Below are 17,214 nucleotides of genomic sequence, written 5' to 3' on the forward strand. Positions count from 1 at the left end.
TGTTTCAGCAAAGTGTTTCCTTGTGTCAGTGTACTCGTTAACTTCATGTGGAAAGATGGCAGGAATATTAATGCGAGAAAACACTCTACTATATCTGTATTTGGACAGAGATGCCAACCTTTAAAATGTGGCTATATTCTCCAGCATTTTGGATATGAGATAATGTTTCATATGAGATGACAGGACAGAATGTCACCTTTTTATTTGAGTGTATTTTACTGTTTAGAAATGAAAGCACTTTATAGATCTAGTCTCTTCTCCCCCCCCCCCCCCCCCCCCCTACAAACTCATTGGATGCATTTGCAGTTTTTTTTTTTTTTTTGCCCAATAGAAACTGAATGATGACTTGAGACATTTTCTAAGTGAGTAGATACAATGTTTCTGAACGCTTCTAAGTCAATCCTGATAATACCATGATTAAGAAAAATCATTCATGAATAATGAGTGTGAAAGTTAGGCTCCAACAAAGCATGCAAACCTGTCACCATTACCAATAATGGGGGAGATGAGCATTTTTTGGTGGGGGTATGATCTTCATCCCTCTAACTTTCTCACTCACCATTCACATATCTATAATCATGGTATCATTCTTATTCATGTAGGTCTTCACAAACACCTTAACTTACGATAAAAGTGTCTCAAATGACAGTACATTATTCACCATTCACTTCCTATTGGAGAAACATCATCCGAAACACAACCAAAACAAGCTGTGTTTACAAATATTGCCGCATGAGTGCGCTGTGCGCAAGCTGTGCAAGTTGGTGGCAGAACAAGGGGGAGTTCTGATCGAACACCAGCAAAAAACAAAAGCCTATTTACATGTAGTTTATGAGTGCCTTTCACACTACTTTTGGATTATGATTGGATTTTAAGGCTCGTATGAATGTCCTTCTTAATATAATGTTTGTGTCATCATCGCAAATGCACTGCATTATACTTCAACCAATGGATATTTCGGCTAGCTTTTGCTACAGCCAATATCAACGAGCGTAAGCATTCTAGATAACAACTGCTTTATCCTTATGTAAAAATACTTTAAAGTCGTTTTTTGGGGTATCTGTACTTTACTTTACTATTTATATTTTTGTTACATTTTGTTGTTGTTGTTACATCTCGTTACATTTTGAATGCTTGGCAGGACAATAAAATGATCGAATTCAAACACTTATCAAGAGAACATCCCTGGTCATCCTCTGATCTGGCGGACTCACTAAACGCAAATGCTTGGTTTGTAAATGTTGTCTGTTGAGTGTTGGAGTGTGCCCCTGGCTATCAGTAAATAAAAAAATTAAATGGTACCATCTGTTTTGCTTAATATAAGACATTTGAAATTATTTATACTTTTACTTTTATTTTTGATTCTTAAGTACATTTTAGCAATTACATTTACTTTTGATACTTAAGTATATTTAAAATCAAATACTTTTAGACTTTTACTCAAGTAGTATTTTACTGGGTGACTTTCACTTTTACTTGAGTCATTTTCTATTAAGGTATCTTTACTTTTACTCAAGTATGGCTATTGGGTACTTTTTCCACAACTGCTAATAGGATGTTTTTTTACAGTATGTGACGTTTCAAAAATCGAGTATACTTTAAATGTGCAGATGTCACACTCATTTCGGCTTTGACAACAGCTGATAATCAATAGGGATGTGCTACCGAAATTAGTCACAAATGCGAAACCATGCAGTCCAGCATGACGCACTCATTATGCGACAATAGAACGTTTTATATTATGTGAATTTTCTTAAATCGTGTATGGTTTAAATGCCAAATGTTATGCTAATTTTGGCTCTTCATATAGTAGAATTCGATGCACACGTTTCCACAATGCATTGGAAGAGGTGGGCTGCGAGTGATAAGCCCCGAGTTCTCTTTCAACAAAACTAGGCTATTATTAATTGGGAAGATGCCCAATAGCAAGCTTCTGCGGAAACCTGGTCTTAGAACATTTTATATTATTGTGTATATAAATCCGGGACACTCCATTTAGTATATGTTACGTCTGGTATGGTTACATAAGACAGATGGTTACTTCAGTCAAAAACAAAAGGAGGGTGGTTGGTCGTGTGGATAGGATGGGTTGGCGTATAACGTGAACGTCTAGTAACTTTTCAACTACTTTTGAGCTACATTGCAACTACTTAGCATGTTATCTAACCCTTCTGTTAACCCGAACGCCCATCCCAGCTAATATTAGCCACCTAGCTAGAATTCGTAACATATCATACGTTTTGCAAATTCGTAAGCTATGAAATGTGTATTGGACATCCAAAAATTAATACATACAATACGAAACGTAACATCGTTGTAAATGGAGTGTATCTGCTTTAAATACAGAATACTACAAAATGCTCTGAGACCAGGTTGTTTGCGGTGGTGTTCAAATGCCGTTTTTGTTCTTACAATGATCACGAGTATCGCATCGTAGACTAGTCTTTTTTCTCCTTAAAAACTACGTGGATTTATGTTTTCTAATTGAAAAGTGTTTCTTGTTCTCTTGGCTTTCGTCGGTGCTTTTAAATACTAAACTATCTTTTGATTTGTGAATGTGTAGGCACCAGGGACTTGGTATGTGGCTGTGTTATTAATGCCATATTAATCAGGCCTTTTGATTTGAACATATGGATTGTTTTTGTGTTGTAGGCGTGGCTATCTATTTAATGAATGGATCAAGCCTCAGCCCAACTTCAGTTTATGGTGCTGTCCAGCAGTTCTGAATTTGCATGCACCCGACTGTCCACGTTTTATGTGCAATAGCCCTTTGATTTGAACATTTTAAACGTTTGTGTGTACTACTAGGCTGTTTGATGTCATTATTTTCTGTTACAGCACTTTGTTGAAATGGAACCAAATTTTGTCTTCAGTCCTTAAATAGGATAGATGAGCTATATGGTCTAGGTCAAATGTGAGTCTTCCTATAACCAGCCTGAGTAGGCCTATAACTCCATTCCTATTTTATTCAGAGTTTAGAGAAATGAATCGAATCGGAAATTAACTATTATTAGGCTGGTTAATGTAATGCATGTCTGCTGAATTTGGAAAAAATCCACCCACATTCTGCCCCGCCCCACCTACTCAGCCAATCAGGAGCCGCTACTGAGTTGCAGCTGTGGCATACTGCATACTTTTTACTAAACGGTTCATGCTAAATAGAACGCAACGGTGAGTTTAAGTATGTAGTATGCTACTATGGGTATTTGGACAAGACTACTGTGTGCATATACAGCTCTGGAAAAAATTAAGAGACCACTGCAAAATTATCAGTGTCACTATTTATGTATGTGTATTTAGGTATGTGTTTGAATAAAATGAGCATTTTTGTTTTATTCTATAAACTACTGACAACATTTCTTCCAAAATACAAATACTGTCATTTAGAGCATTTACTTACAATGACAACTGGTCAAATTCAAAATATGCAGTGTTGTCAGACCTTGAATAATGCAAGAAAATAAGTTCATATGAATTTTTAAACACAATACTGTTTTAACTTGGGAAGAGTTCAGAAATCAATATTTTGTGGAATAACCCTGATTTTCAATCACAGCTTTCATGCATCTTGGCATGCTAGCCACCAGACTTTCACATTAATGTTGGGTGACTTTATGCCACTCTTGACACAAAAATTGAAGCAGCTCGGCTTTGTTTGATGGCTTGTGACCATCCATCTTCCTCTTGATCACATTCCAGAGGTTTTCAATGGGGTTCAGGTCTGGAGATTGGGCTGGCCATGACAGGGTCTTGATCTGGTGGTCCTCCATCCACACCTTGATTGACCTGGCTGTATGGCATGGAGCATTGTCCTGCTGGAAAAAACAATCCTCAGAGTTGGGGAACATTGTCAGAGTAGAAGGAAGCAAGTTTTCTTCCAGGACAACCTTGTACGTGGCTTGATTCGTGCGTCCTTCACTAAGACAAATCTGCCCGATTCCAGCCTTGCTGAAGCACCCTCAGATCATCACCGATCCTCCACCAAATTTCACAGTGGGTGTGAGACACTGTGGCTTGTAGGCCTCTCCTGGTCTCGCACCCACTGTGAAACTTGGTGGAGGATCGGTGATGCGAGGATTGGTTTCTGAGGATAGTTTTTTCCAGCAGGACGATGCTCCATGCCACACAGCCAGGTCAATCAAGGTGTGGATGGAGGACCACCAGATCAAGAATGTGATCAAGAGGAAGATGGATGGTCACAAGCCAAGCTGCTTGAATTTTTGCACCAAGAGTGGAATAAAGTCACCCAACATCAATGTGAAAGACTGGTGGAGAGCATGCCAAGACGCATAAACGCTGTGATTTAAAATCAGGGTTATTCCACCAAATATTCCTAAGTTAAAACATTAGTATGGTGTTGAAAAATGATTACAAACTTGTTTTCTTTGCATTATTCGAGGTCTGACAACATTGCATCTTTTTGTTATTTTGACCAGTTGTCATTTCTGCAAATAAATGCTCTAAATTATATTTTTATTTGGAATTTGGGAGAAATGTCAGAAGATTATAGAATAAAAACAAAAAAAATGTTTTACCCAAACACACACCTATAAATAGTAAAACCAGAGAAACTGATCATTTTGCAGTGGTCTCTTCATCTTTTCCACAGCTGAAGATAAAAACACCCTCAAATAAAAGGTGACACTGTACTAAACCCTTTGATCTAAAAGCAAAATATTAGCATCACTCTAGAAATAAAGACATAGGGGGGCGTACATCAATGGAAATGAATAGCTCATGATCTCATTCCTTCATGTCAACCAACAGGCATTTTGTTGGGTTGAGAAAAAATACACACCAAAACAGTAATTTGGTAAAGTGTTTTATTTTGAACATGTTGGTACACATGCTACTTGTGAAGGCCAGAAGGAATAACATACATGCACAGTACATGGTAAATGCATGCCAACAGAGCAGTGAGGGGACTGAGAAGTAAAAAACACAGGCACACACACTTAGACCCTCTCTCTCTCTCTCTCACACACACACACACACACACACACACACACACACACAACTATACAGAGATGGTCCTGAACACATTGAAGCCTGACAGAGCAGTAGAGACCATCACTCCAGGTATCTGCGGGTGCCAGTGGATTTCCTTGACCTCTGTCTGACCCTGGTGCAGGAACAGCAGCTGGGGGGGCAGGTCCTTCACCCCCTCCGCCCTCGCACCAACATCACTTGACTCTACCGATAGGTCCCATTGGCTGACCACGTCGTCCGCTCCAGAGGCGGCGAACACGCTGGAGTCCACAGGGTTCCATTCTACTGATGTCACTGGCGCGCTGTGCTGCTTGAAGTTAGCCACCGGCCGGCCCGACTGAAAGCACAGGTAGATAATATTACAGTTTAGCATCATCTCTCCTCACTTCTGTTGTGAGCATTCTGGTTTAGAATAACTGCATAACCATGTTTAAGATCTGCCTTGTCAAACACACATTGACCCCAGACCAGTCCTATGGGCGACCTCCCAAGTTAAGGGTTCTAAAGCACAATACGAGTCAGACCATGTAACCACTGTTGATTTGGTGCTCCTCCAGCACATCAGAGTAATATCAAATCTCTAAACCTCGAAACTAAAAATAAATAAAATAAGAGGGCCAGTGTGTGGGAGCCAACTTTCCTCTACATTCCACCCACATCTTGAAATGCCATCATACAGGAAAGGACAGGATTGCCGTGGGTGTAGAGAAGGGGCGGGGGAGACAAGAGGACTTATCACACAACGCATCACCAGGGGCAAACAACCTGCCCTCCAGGACACCTACACCACCCGATGTCACAGGAAGGCCAAAAAGATCATCAAGGACAACAACCACCCAAACCACTGCCTGTTCACCTTGCTATCATCCAGAAGGCGAGGTCAGTACAGGTGCATCAAAGCTGGGACCGAGAGACTGAAAAACAGCTTCTATCTCAAGGCCATCAGAATATTAATCAGCCATCACTAACAATGAGTGGCAGCTGCCAACATACTGACTCAAATCTCTAGCCACTTTAATAATAAAAAATTGGATGTAATAAATGTGTTACAAGTCACTTTATATAATGTTTACATACCCTACATTACTCATCTCATATGTATATACTGTACTCTATACCATCTACTGCATCTTGCCTATGCCGCACGGCCATCCATATATTTATACTTACATATTCTTACTCATTCCTTCACACTTGTGTGTGCACAAGGTAGTTGTTGTGAAATTGTTAGATATTACTGCACGGTCAGAACTAGAAGCAAAAGCATTTCACTACACTTGCATTAACATCTGCTAACCATGTGTATGTGACTAATAAAATTGTATTTGATTATTGTCCAATGCACAGAAAACACAGGTAGAGATTGATGGCAGTGTGTGATTGTTCAGCAACAGTGGCGTGCAGTGACAATTAATCTGTTAAGAGTGTTGGGACTGCAGCCATTTTAAAACACAAACAAACCAACCCAGATGGTGCAATAATGATGCAAAGTTGGCATTTACGGTATTTGCCATCCTTCCATTACTTTTTATGGGTTCAATATTTTCCAGAAAATCTTTAAAAATACCTTTGAGAAAATTGCAACCATCCTGGTATTCCTGTTCAACCCGGAAATGCTATTTAAAGTTGCAGCTAATGAAGAAGAAAAAGCTGTGTACATTTGCAAATACTGTGCCAAATCATGTGAAGAATGCAACAAAGATGCAGAATCATCTGGCCAAGTGCATAAAGTTCTCTCAGCGCTCACAACAAGCAACCGTTGACAAAAGTCCCTCGACTTCTATTCGAGGTGAAAATGATGAATCAGACACCTTACCGATAGAAACAGCTCATGGTCCTCCTGGAATCAGAAGTTTTTTTTACTCAATGGAGGAACGTAGTCAGAGAAATGCTGATGAATGTCTTGATCGAGCTGTGTATGCAACTGGTTCCTCTCTGATGCTCACAGGCAATGTGTCTTGGAAGAGATTTCTGAATGTTCTTTGCCCAGCATACACCCCTCCATGCTTTATCTACTCATTTGCTGGATGCAGAGCTCAACAGAGTTCAAGTGAAGGTCAAGCAAATCATTGAGAAAGCAGACTATTGCAATCATCTCTGATGGGTGGTTGAAATACTTCCGGCGCCGACAGAGATGGCCTCCTCGCTTCGCGTTCCTAGGAAACTATGCAGTTTTTTGTTTTTTTACGTGTTATTTCTTACATTGGTACCCCAGGTCATCTTAGGTTTCATTACATACAGTCGAGAAGAACTACTGAATATAAGAGCAGCGTCTACTCACCATCAGTACGACCAAGAATATGACTTTCCCGGAGCGGATCCTGTGTTCTGCCTTTCACCCAGGACAACGGAATGGATCCCAGCCTGTGACCCAAAACAACGACGTCGTAAAAGAGGCAAACGAAGCGGTCTTCTGGTCAGGCTCCGGAGACGGGCACATCGCGCGCCACTCCCTAGCATACTACTCGCCAATGTCCAGTCTCTTGACAACAAGGTTTATGAAATCTGAGCAAGGGTAGCATTCCAGAGGGACATCAGGGACTGTAACGTTCTTTGCTTCACGGAAACATGGCTCACTCGAGAGACGCTATCGGAGTCGGTGCAGCCAGCTGGTTTCTCCACACATCGCTCCGACAGAAACAAACATCTTTCTGGTAAGAAGAGGGGCTGGGGCGTAAGCTTTATGGTTAACGAGACGTGGTGTGGTCACAACAACATAGAGGAACTCAAGTCCTTCTGTTCACCTGATTTAGAATTCCTCACAATCAAATGTCGACCGCATTATCTACCAAGGGAATGACCGAATACAAACAGTGTAGCTATTCCCTCCGCAAGGCAATCAAACAAGCTAAGCGTCAGTATAGAGACAAAGTAGAATCGCAATTCAACGGCTCAGACACAAGAGGTATGTGGCAGGGTCTACAGTCAATCACGGATTACAAAAAGAAAACCAGCCCAGTCACGGACCAGGATGCCTTGCTCCCAGGCAGACTAAATCACTTTTTTGCCCGCTTTGAGGACAATACAGTGCCACTGACATGGCCCGCAACCAAAACATGCGGACTCTCCTTCACTGCAGCCGAGGTGAGTAAAACATTTAAACGTGTTAACCCTCGCAAGGCTGCAGGCCCAGACGGCATCCCCAGCCGCGCCCTCAGAGCATGCGCAGACCAGCTGGCTGGTGTGTTTACAGACATATTCAATCGATTCCTATCCCAGTCTGCTGTTCCCACATGCTTCAAGAGGGCCACCATTGTTCCTGTTCCCAAGAAAGCTAAGGTAACTGAGCTAAACGACTACCGCCCCGTAGCACTCACTTCCGTCATCATGAAGTGCTTTGAGAGACTAGTCAAGGACCATATCACCTCCACCCTACCTGACACCCTAGACCCACTCCAATTTGCTTACCGCCCAAATAGGTCCACAGACAATGCAATCTCAACCACACTGCACACTGCCCTAACCCATCTGGACAAGAGGAATACATATGTGAGAATGCTGTTCATCGACTACAGCTCGGCATTTAACACCATAGTACCCTCCAAACTCGTCATCAAGCTCGAGACCCTGGGTCTCGACCCCGCCCTGTGCAACTGGGTACTGGACTTCCTGACGGGCTGCCCCCAGGTGGTGAGGGTAGGTAACAACATCTCCACCCCGCTGATCCTCAACACTGGGGCCCCACAAGGGTGCGTTCTGAGCCCTCTCCTGTACTCCCTGTTCACCCACGACTGCGTGGCCACGCACGCCTCCAACTCAATCATCAAGTTTGCGGACGACACAACAGCGGTAGGCTTGATTACCAATAACGACGAGACGGCCTACAGGGAGGAGGTGAGGGCCCTCGGAGTGTGGTGTCAGGAAAATAACCTCACACTCAACGTCAACAAAACTAAGGAGATGATTGTGGACCTCAGGAAACAGCAGAGGGAACACCCCCCTATCCACATCGATGGAACAGTAGTGGAGAGGGTAGTAAGTTTTAAGTTCCTCGGCGTACACATCACAGACAAACTGAATTGGTCCACCCACACAGACAGCATCGTGAAGAAGGCGCAACAGCGCCTCTTCAACCTCAGGAGGCTGAAGAAATTCGGCCTGTCACCAAAAGCACTCACATACTTCTACAGATGCACAATCGAGAGCATCCTGTCGGGCTGTATCACCGCCTCGTACGACAACTGCTCCGCCCACAACCGTAAGGCTCTCCAGAGGGTAGTGAGGTCTGCACAACGCATCACCGGGGGCAAACTACCTGCCCTCCAGGACACCTACACCACCCGATGTCACAGGAAGGCCATAAAGATCATCAAGGACAAAAACCACCCGAGCCACTGCCTGTTCACCCCACCATCATCCAGAAGGCGAGGCTAGTACAGGTGCATCAAAGCTGGGACCGAGAGACTGAAAAACAGCTTCTATCTCAAGGCCATCAGACTGTTAAACAGCCACCACTAACATTGAGTGGCTGCTGCAAACACACGGACTCAACTCCAGCCACCTTAATAATGGGAATTGATGTAAAATATATCCCTAGCCACTTTAAACAATGCTACTTAATATAATGTTTACATACCCCACATTATTGATCTCATATGTATACATACGTATATACTGTACTCTATATCATCTACTGCATCTTTATGTAATACATGTATTTATTTTTTTATTTTACCTTTATTTAACTAGGCAAGTCCGTTAAGAACAAATTCTTATTTTCAATGACAGCCTAGGAACAGTAGGTTAACTGCATGTTCAGGGGCAGAACGACAGATTTGTACCTTGTCAGCTCAGGGATTTGAACTTGCAACCTTCCGGTTACTAGTCCAACGCGCTAACCACTAGGCTACCCTGCCGCCCCGGCTAGCCACTTTAAACTATGCCACTTTGTTTACTTACTCATCTCATATGTATATACTGTACACGATACCATCTACTGCATCTTGCCTATGCCGCTCTGTACCATCACTCATTCATATATCTTTATGTACATATTCTTTATCCCTTCACACTTGTGTGTATAAGGTAGTAGTTTTGGAATTGTTAGCTAGATTACTCGTTGGTTATTACTGCATTGTCGGAACTAGAAGCACAAGCATTTCGCTACACTCGCATTAACATCTGCTAACCATGTGTATGTGACAAATAAAATTTGATTTGATGTTCGTGGGCAAGGAATAATTAACTACATCATCTCCACCCCTCAATCAGTATTCTAAAAGAGCACAGAAACGGGTCAATAGACACACCGGTCTCTACATTGCAGATGAGCTGAAGTCAGTCAGTCAATGACCTTGGACCACAGAAGGTATTTGCACTGGTGACAAACAATGCTGTGAACACGAAGGCTGCTTGGTCTAAAGTGGAGGAGTCCTAACCTCACATCACACCCATTGGTTGTGCTGCTCATGCATTGAATCTTCTCCTCAATGACACCATGGCACTGAAAACAATAGATACGCTCTACAAGAGAGCCAAGGAAATGGTTAGGTATGTGAAGGGTCATCAAGTTTTAGCAGAAATCTACCTCACCAAGCAATGTGATAAGAATAAGGGCACCACATTGAAGCTGCCCAGCAACACCCGTTGGGGTGGTGTTGTCATCATGTTTGACAGTCTCCTGGAGGTGAAGGAGTCTCTCCAAGAAATGGCCATATCACAGCCTGCCGATATGGACAAGCCCCATCAAGAGGATCCTGCTGGATTATGTATTTTGGGAGAGGGTGGTAACAGCTTGAAACTCCTGAAACCTATAGCAGAAGCCATTGCACGGATTCAGGGAGACAATGCCATCCTGTCTGATGTTCAGACTGCTTGCAGATGTAAGCTTCACTGTTTCTCCAAGCAGAGGAAACTGCAGTTCTGAAATACATCAAAAAGCGTGATGACATCTGCCTGAAGCCCATACTCGCCTCAGCGTACATGTTGGACCCCAAGTACACTGGCAAGAGCATCTTGTCTGGTGCAGAGATCAACAAGGCCTATGGTGTCATCACTACCGTGTCTCGCCACCTTGGCTTGGATGAGGGCAAGATTCTTGGCAGTCTGGCGAAGTACACTTCCATGCAAGGGCTTTGGGATGGAGATGCAATATGGCAGTTGTGCCAACATATCTCATCAGCCACGTGGTGGAAGGGACTTTGTGGATCTGAGGCTCTTTCCCCTGTTGCCTCCATCATACTCCAAATCCCACCAACATCAGCCACCTCAGAGCACAACTGGTCCTTGTTTGGGAACACACACACCAAAGCACGCAATAGGCTGACCAATACAAGGGTTGAAAAATTGAAAAACAGGCAAATCTGAGGCTTTTTGAGCCTGACAACGAGCCATCCTCAACAAGGTTGGAAAGTGATAGTGAAGATGAGGCCTCAGAGTCTGATGTTCAAGAGGTGAACATTGATGAGATTCAGGGAGAAGAGATGGAAGCCTGAGCGGAAGACAACCAAATATTTTGTTTCTAGAATATCATTTTACAGATGTATGTTGAAAACATTTTTGGTTACAATGGATCATTGGGGACCATTAAATATTCCTTTTCTTTTGTTGTTCAGTGAACTCATTTAATTAAAAAGTTCAATTCACAACTAAATCATTTTAAAAATGTCTATTGGAAGTATTTAATAATTTGCAATTCTGTCTACTTATGATAAGGTAAAAGGAATATGTTTCTGTCTCCATATATGGAAAATACACTACTGTTCAAAAGTTTGGGGTCACTTAGAAATGTCCTTGTTTTTTTTAAAGAAAAGCAATATTTTTGTCCATTAAAATAATATTAAATTGATCAGAAATACAGTGTAGACAATGTTAATGTTGTAAATGGAATATCTACATAGGCGTACTGACGCCAATTGTCAGCTTCAGTGAAGAGGCAACTCGGGGATGCTAAGTTCCTCTGTCCAGTGTCTGTGTTCTTTTGCCCATCTTAATATTTTATTTTTATTGGCCAGTCTGAGATATGGATTTTTATTTGCAACTCTGCCTAGAAGGCCAGCATCAACAAGGAAATTTCTAAGTGAATCCAAACTTTTGAACGGTAGTGTATATCCAAAGCAAAGAAACATCTACATTTAAATGGTATTAATATTAATTTCTGTTAATTCCCACGGAAAATGTTCACCTCTGAATATTCCCTAAAATGTGCAACCCTAATGGTGACTATTTAAACAGTCTGATGGCCTAGAGAAAGCAGCTATTTTACAGTCTCTCAGTCCCAGCTTTAATGCACCTGTACGGTCTCTGCCTTTAAATGCTAAATAACAAATGTTTTCAAGTGCAACTTTAGCAATGATGGTTTTGGGAAACAGCTCTGAGATGTAATGATACTCCTACGAAGGTTCTAACGATAAACTTAGCCTTCAGTTTCCCAAAATAAACTTGCCCTGGTTGGTACCGTAGGATCAGCTGACTCTCCCTAAATCCCAACCTTAGACTAATGTCTAAGTCTAGGTCTAGGGGCAAATTAACCCCACTGCAGTTCTTACCTGGAACTGCCTCAAGTCCCAAACTTTCAGAAGTCCGTCATCCCCGCCAGACAGGAGGAATGGTTCAGTCCTGTTCCAACTGATGACGTTGACGTCTGAGGAGTGTGCCTCCTTGGCACAGAGCATGGAGTTGGGCGGGGCTCTGGTGTCCCAGACCCGGATGGACTGATCCACAGAGCAGGACGCAAAAACCTTGGGGGTAGGATGAAAGAGAGGGAGGAGGGAGAAAAAGAGGACAACGAGAAAGAAAGTTGCAGTTCTAGCTATAATTCTGCAACTGACCTCATTTCATGTCTGCTTCTTCTGACATTAAAAAAGTGACTGATATTGTCACTCAGCCTAACATCCCACTGCTTCTCCCATCATACCGTGGCTTCTGTGGGTGACCACTGCAGGTCCTCCACGGACTTGGTGTGAGAACTGAAAGGCCGTTGGTCGATCTGCCAGGAGGTCCCTCCCTCCTGTGGTTCCCACACATGGATGTTATTTTTGCAGTCGCCACTGACCAGCCGACCTTTTAGACAAAACATACTAATAAATGAGCTTATTATTCTACTCTTGTATTCACATTTATTTAGGGACAGTTTCCCAGAACCATTTATCATCAAGGTAATTAGATTGAGCCAGTCATTCTCATTAATTTCGGATGGAAGCCAACATAGTAGACGTCCCCTTATACATAGAACAGTATCTACACAGCGGATGGTGAGGAATATGCACTCTGCTTTAGACGTACCAAAACATCAGACGTGGCAATGGACCGACTCACCGGGTACTTTGGGCGACCAATCAATGGCAAAGCCCTCACTCATGTGACCCGAGAAACTGAAGAGGGGCGTGGCTTCCTTCTGCTGTTTAACAAAGGTTGACATGGCAGCTGAACTGTGGACGGCTTCCACCTGGGATCGGAGGTCAAATATCTCCACCTGACCTTTCTCTGACCAGACAGCAGCCAATGACTGATCTCCACGATGGGTCACCTGGTGGGAAAATAGACAGCGTTAATGTTGAGCCTTTCAAACCACTGCTGCCTCACATCACACACAGTCCAATCAGGGCGCATGTACAGAAGAACAAACTGAGGGTGCAAGAGATATTCAGATACTCTCAGACAATGAGAACAGTTAAACTCACTCGGACTCTGTTGATCCCTCCGTAGTGAGGCATCATGGCCAACTCCATCTGTGGCTTCTTATCTTCATCATCATCCTCTTCATCACTCTCTCCATCACTGCTCTCGTCCCCCTCCTTCACTTTCTCTGTAGTACCGTGGAGGTTGTGCATGCGTATGAGAAGCAGTCTTAGTAGAAGGAGGAGAAAAGTTATGGTAGGATAAGTCAATGAGGCCTGGGCAATGAAGGACTACCAATAGCGGGGTGTGCAAAAAGTATATTCAATGTAAGTATTTGGGGATCCCTTCACATCAGCCTCACAATAGGAAGGCAATCTGAGTGTATGCTGAGTGTCATTGTTATGGATCGGTGGGTGTGACAGCTACCTGTTGCTGAGGGCAGCGTCAGCCTGTGTGCCTGCACAGAGCAGCATAGAGAGGGGATACTGTTCCCTGCCGTCTCCATTCGCATCTCTCAACACGTCGAAGCTCAGGCAAGGAGCACCTGGGGCGGGGGGTATATGGTGACAAAGCAAAACAATCAGCAAGTGCCCATCTAGATCAATCTTTGGTGAATTACAAACTAATGCTATAACGTTAGCAAACAAGCTATCCAATACATTTGAAATAACAGTTCGTGACATTGTAAGTTTAAAACATTCTAATTAATTTGTTTGATGGGCAATAAAATAACTATTAGCTAGTTAACTGTTGGACCAACCTGTCTGACACTCGTGGTACATGCGGTAAGCCGACCGGTCCATCTCGAGCTCCTCTCCGGGTTGGAGAGGCTGTTTTCCGGGGACATAAACTTGAGTTTCCTGTTCTCCATCCTTTCCCTCTTCTTCCATTTCGTCTTCGTCGCTGCCACCCCCTTCCATTTCTTCTATCTCTCCATCTTCGTTCGGAAGCGTGTCTTCTCCGGGCGCCGACATTTTGAGAGGGGCCAGGCTTTGCTTACTTCCGGTGGATTGATCACGTGGTTTGTCTCTCGCTCGCTCATTTGCGATAATTCAGCTGATGAGCCCCCTCTATTCCTGACCTCATTGGCAGACAGCCTGGAATTTTTCCTGACCCTTGCTACTGCCAGTAAAGTCCACTAATTCTAAAAGCATCTAACCAAGGAAGGAATTACTGTAATCTTATGGATAAACAAAAAGTATTACAAAATGTAAAGCGAACATTCAAGGCAGGTGGGTTTTTGAGCCCCACCTGTTTAGCTGAAATATTTGTTCCCCTGTTTCGTATGTTATTTTGTCATTACTACGTGTCACATATCAGTTTGCAAACAGTGTAAAAAATAATACAAACATGGTCTCTTTTTTGCTTTCTTGAGTAAGGCAGATCAGAAATGCAGGTGTTTCAGCATAGCTTAGTGCTTTGTGTGGTGGAGGGGCAGCCAGAGCGTAGGAGTTGGTAATCTTCTCTAGTTGTGCCATGATTTGCTCAGTGTTCTGTCACTCATAGGGAAATTACATCACCACAAAAGCTACAGGTAGAGCTAGAAAGTTCAAGCCCCTTGGGTGGTGCCATAAATTTACATAAAAGAAGTGCCCATCCAAGAAGGCTCAAGGTCCTTGGCCACAGATAAAATGACGTCAAATCACGTTATATCTACCGCAGCTTTAATTGGACTGATCATACTTTAAAAATCAACATCATACGTTAAAAAAATCTTAGCTAGCAAGTTAGACAAGCAGTCATCATCATGAATTAAGTCGACAATCTACTGGCAAATCCTTTTCAATTCTTGTCATATGAAGAGAAATTATAGAAAAAACGTATCAGTGCTCATCGGCCATTGGACATAAACATTACACAGAAAGTTGGAAATCGCAAATTCAACAATGAGTGGTTTGGAAGGAATCAGTGGCTAACTGCAAGTGTTGCAAAGCAATCACTAGCCTTCTATTTGTTGGAGAGGGTGTGTAGTCCAAGTCTGGGTTTAAGAGTCTCTTTTCCAAACTTAAATGGATAAACATTCACACGCAACACAATAGGCCAGAAAAGGCTGAAAACATTGTCCATGCTGTCAATCCAGAATGACTTCTGCCGTGTTCAAAACAACTGGAAACTCGGAACTGGGAAATCTCAGACTTTAGTGAGTTCAAGTCAACTGGGAACTCTGGGGGGAAAAAACAAGCTCCAACTGGGAAAATACGTTTTGAACGGTCATCCAACTCGCAATTCCAAGTCGGGAGCTCCGACCTGAAGATCACTGACGTCCTGATTCAACCATGTTTTTTTCTGAGTTCCCAGTTGTCTTGAAAGAACCATAAATCCAGAGAATGCCAGACAAGATTTGCCCACAAGAAGGACCCCCGTGCCACCTTCCTGTTCAAGTGAGCACAGCATAATAGTGAGTCCAAAAATGTATTTTATGCTGCTGCATAAATGCTGTAATATGACAGGGACATATGTATACTGTAGCTAAGAAAGTAATATTAAGTGTATGTTGTGTAGTAAGCTGTTAGCAGCCCATGTGCTTCACACTAATAACTTGGTCCCTTTCCACCTCATAACTTAGCCTACTGTTCTGACTTGGTGGTGCACATGTAGTGTATAGCCTGTTTTAGACAGATGTAATCGTTTAATATTTTAAGAGCTTTCATTGTCTGCTTATACAGTATGCCCCCTTTATTTACAGTGCCTTGCGAAAGTATTTGGCCCCCTTGAACTTTGCGACCTTTTGCCTCATTTCAGGCTTCAAACATAAAGATATAAAACTGTATTTTTTGTGAAGAATCAACAACAAGTGGGACACAATCATGAAGTGGAACGACATTTTTTGGATATTTCAAACTTTTTTAACAAATCAAAAACTGAAAAATTGGGCGTGCAAAATTATTCAGCCCCCTTAAGTTAATACTTTGTAGCGCCACCTTTTGCTGAGATTACAGCAGTAAGTCGCTTGGGGTATGTCTCTATCAGTTTTGCACATCGAGAGACTGACATTTTTTCCCATTCCTCCTTGCAAAACAGCTCGAGCTCAGTGAGGTTGGATGGAGAGCATTTGTGAACAGCAGTTTTCAGTTCTTTCCACAGATTCTCGATTGGATTCAGGTCTGGACTTTGACTTGGCCATTTTTTTAATTTTTAATTTCACCTTTATTTAACCAGGTAGGCAAGTTGAGAACAAGTTCTCATTTACAATTGCGACCTGGCCAAGATAAAGCAAAGCAGTTCGACAGATACAACGACACAGAGTTTCACATGGAGTAAAACAAACATACAGTCAATAATACAGTATAAACAAGTCTATATACAATGTGAGCAAATGAGGTGAGATAAGGGAGGTAAAGGCAAAAAGGCCATGGTGGCAAAGTAAATACAATATAGCAAGTAAAACACTGGAATGGTAGATTTGCAATGGGAGAATGTGCAAAGTAGAAATAAAAATAATGGGGTGCAAAGGAGCAAAATAAATAAATAAATTAAATACAGTAGGGAAAGAGGTAGTTGTTTGGGCTAAATTATAGGTGGGCTATGTACAGGTGCAGTAATCTGTGAGCTGTAGATGACATGGAGCCAGTGGGTTTGGCGACGAGTATGAAGCGAGGGCCAGCCAACGAGAGCGTACAGGTCGCAATGGTGGGTAGTATATGGGGCTTTGGTGACAAAACGGAT

General features: G+C 42.6%; 1 protein-coding gene across 2 annotated transcripts; it reads right to left on the reverse strand.

Annotated features, from left to right (window-relative positions):
- Positions 1–4,809: 4,809 nt before the first annotated feature.
- On the reverse strand, positions 4,810–14,616 carry grwd1 (glutamate-rich WD repeat containing 1). Of its 2 annotated transcripts, XM_036940626.1 has the most exons (8): positions 14,309–14,616; positions 13,975–14,092; positions 13,611–13,776; positions 13,246–13,456; positions 12,845–12,990; positions 12,477–12,668; positions 4,996–5,326; positions 4,810–4,965 (listed from the first exon to the last, which is right to left on the reverse strand). In XM_036940626.1, exons 1-7 carry the CDS (start codon positions 14,520–14,522, stop codon positions 5,018–5,020), a joined length of 1,356 nt encoding a protein of 451 aa, XP_036796521.1. In that variant the 5' UTR covers positions 14,523–14,616; the 3' UTR covers positions 4,810–4,965; positions 4,996–5,017. The 2 variants fall into 2 exon arrangements, with proteins under 2 accessions (XP_036796521.1, XP_021478253.2); XM_021622578.2 differs by having other exon boundaries at positions 4,810–5,326.
- Positions 14,617–17,214: the final 2,598 nt, after the last annotated feature.

Source organism: Oncorhynchus mykiss, chromosome 2, assembly GCF_013265735.2.
Source record: "Oncorhynchus mykiss isolate Arlee chromosome 2, USDA_OmykA_1.1, whole genome shotgun sequence".
Classification (NCBI taxonomy): Eukaryota; Metazoa; Chordata; class Actinopteri; order Salmoniformes; family Salmonidae; genus Oncorhynchus; species Oncorhynchus mykiss.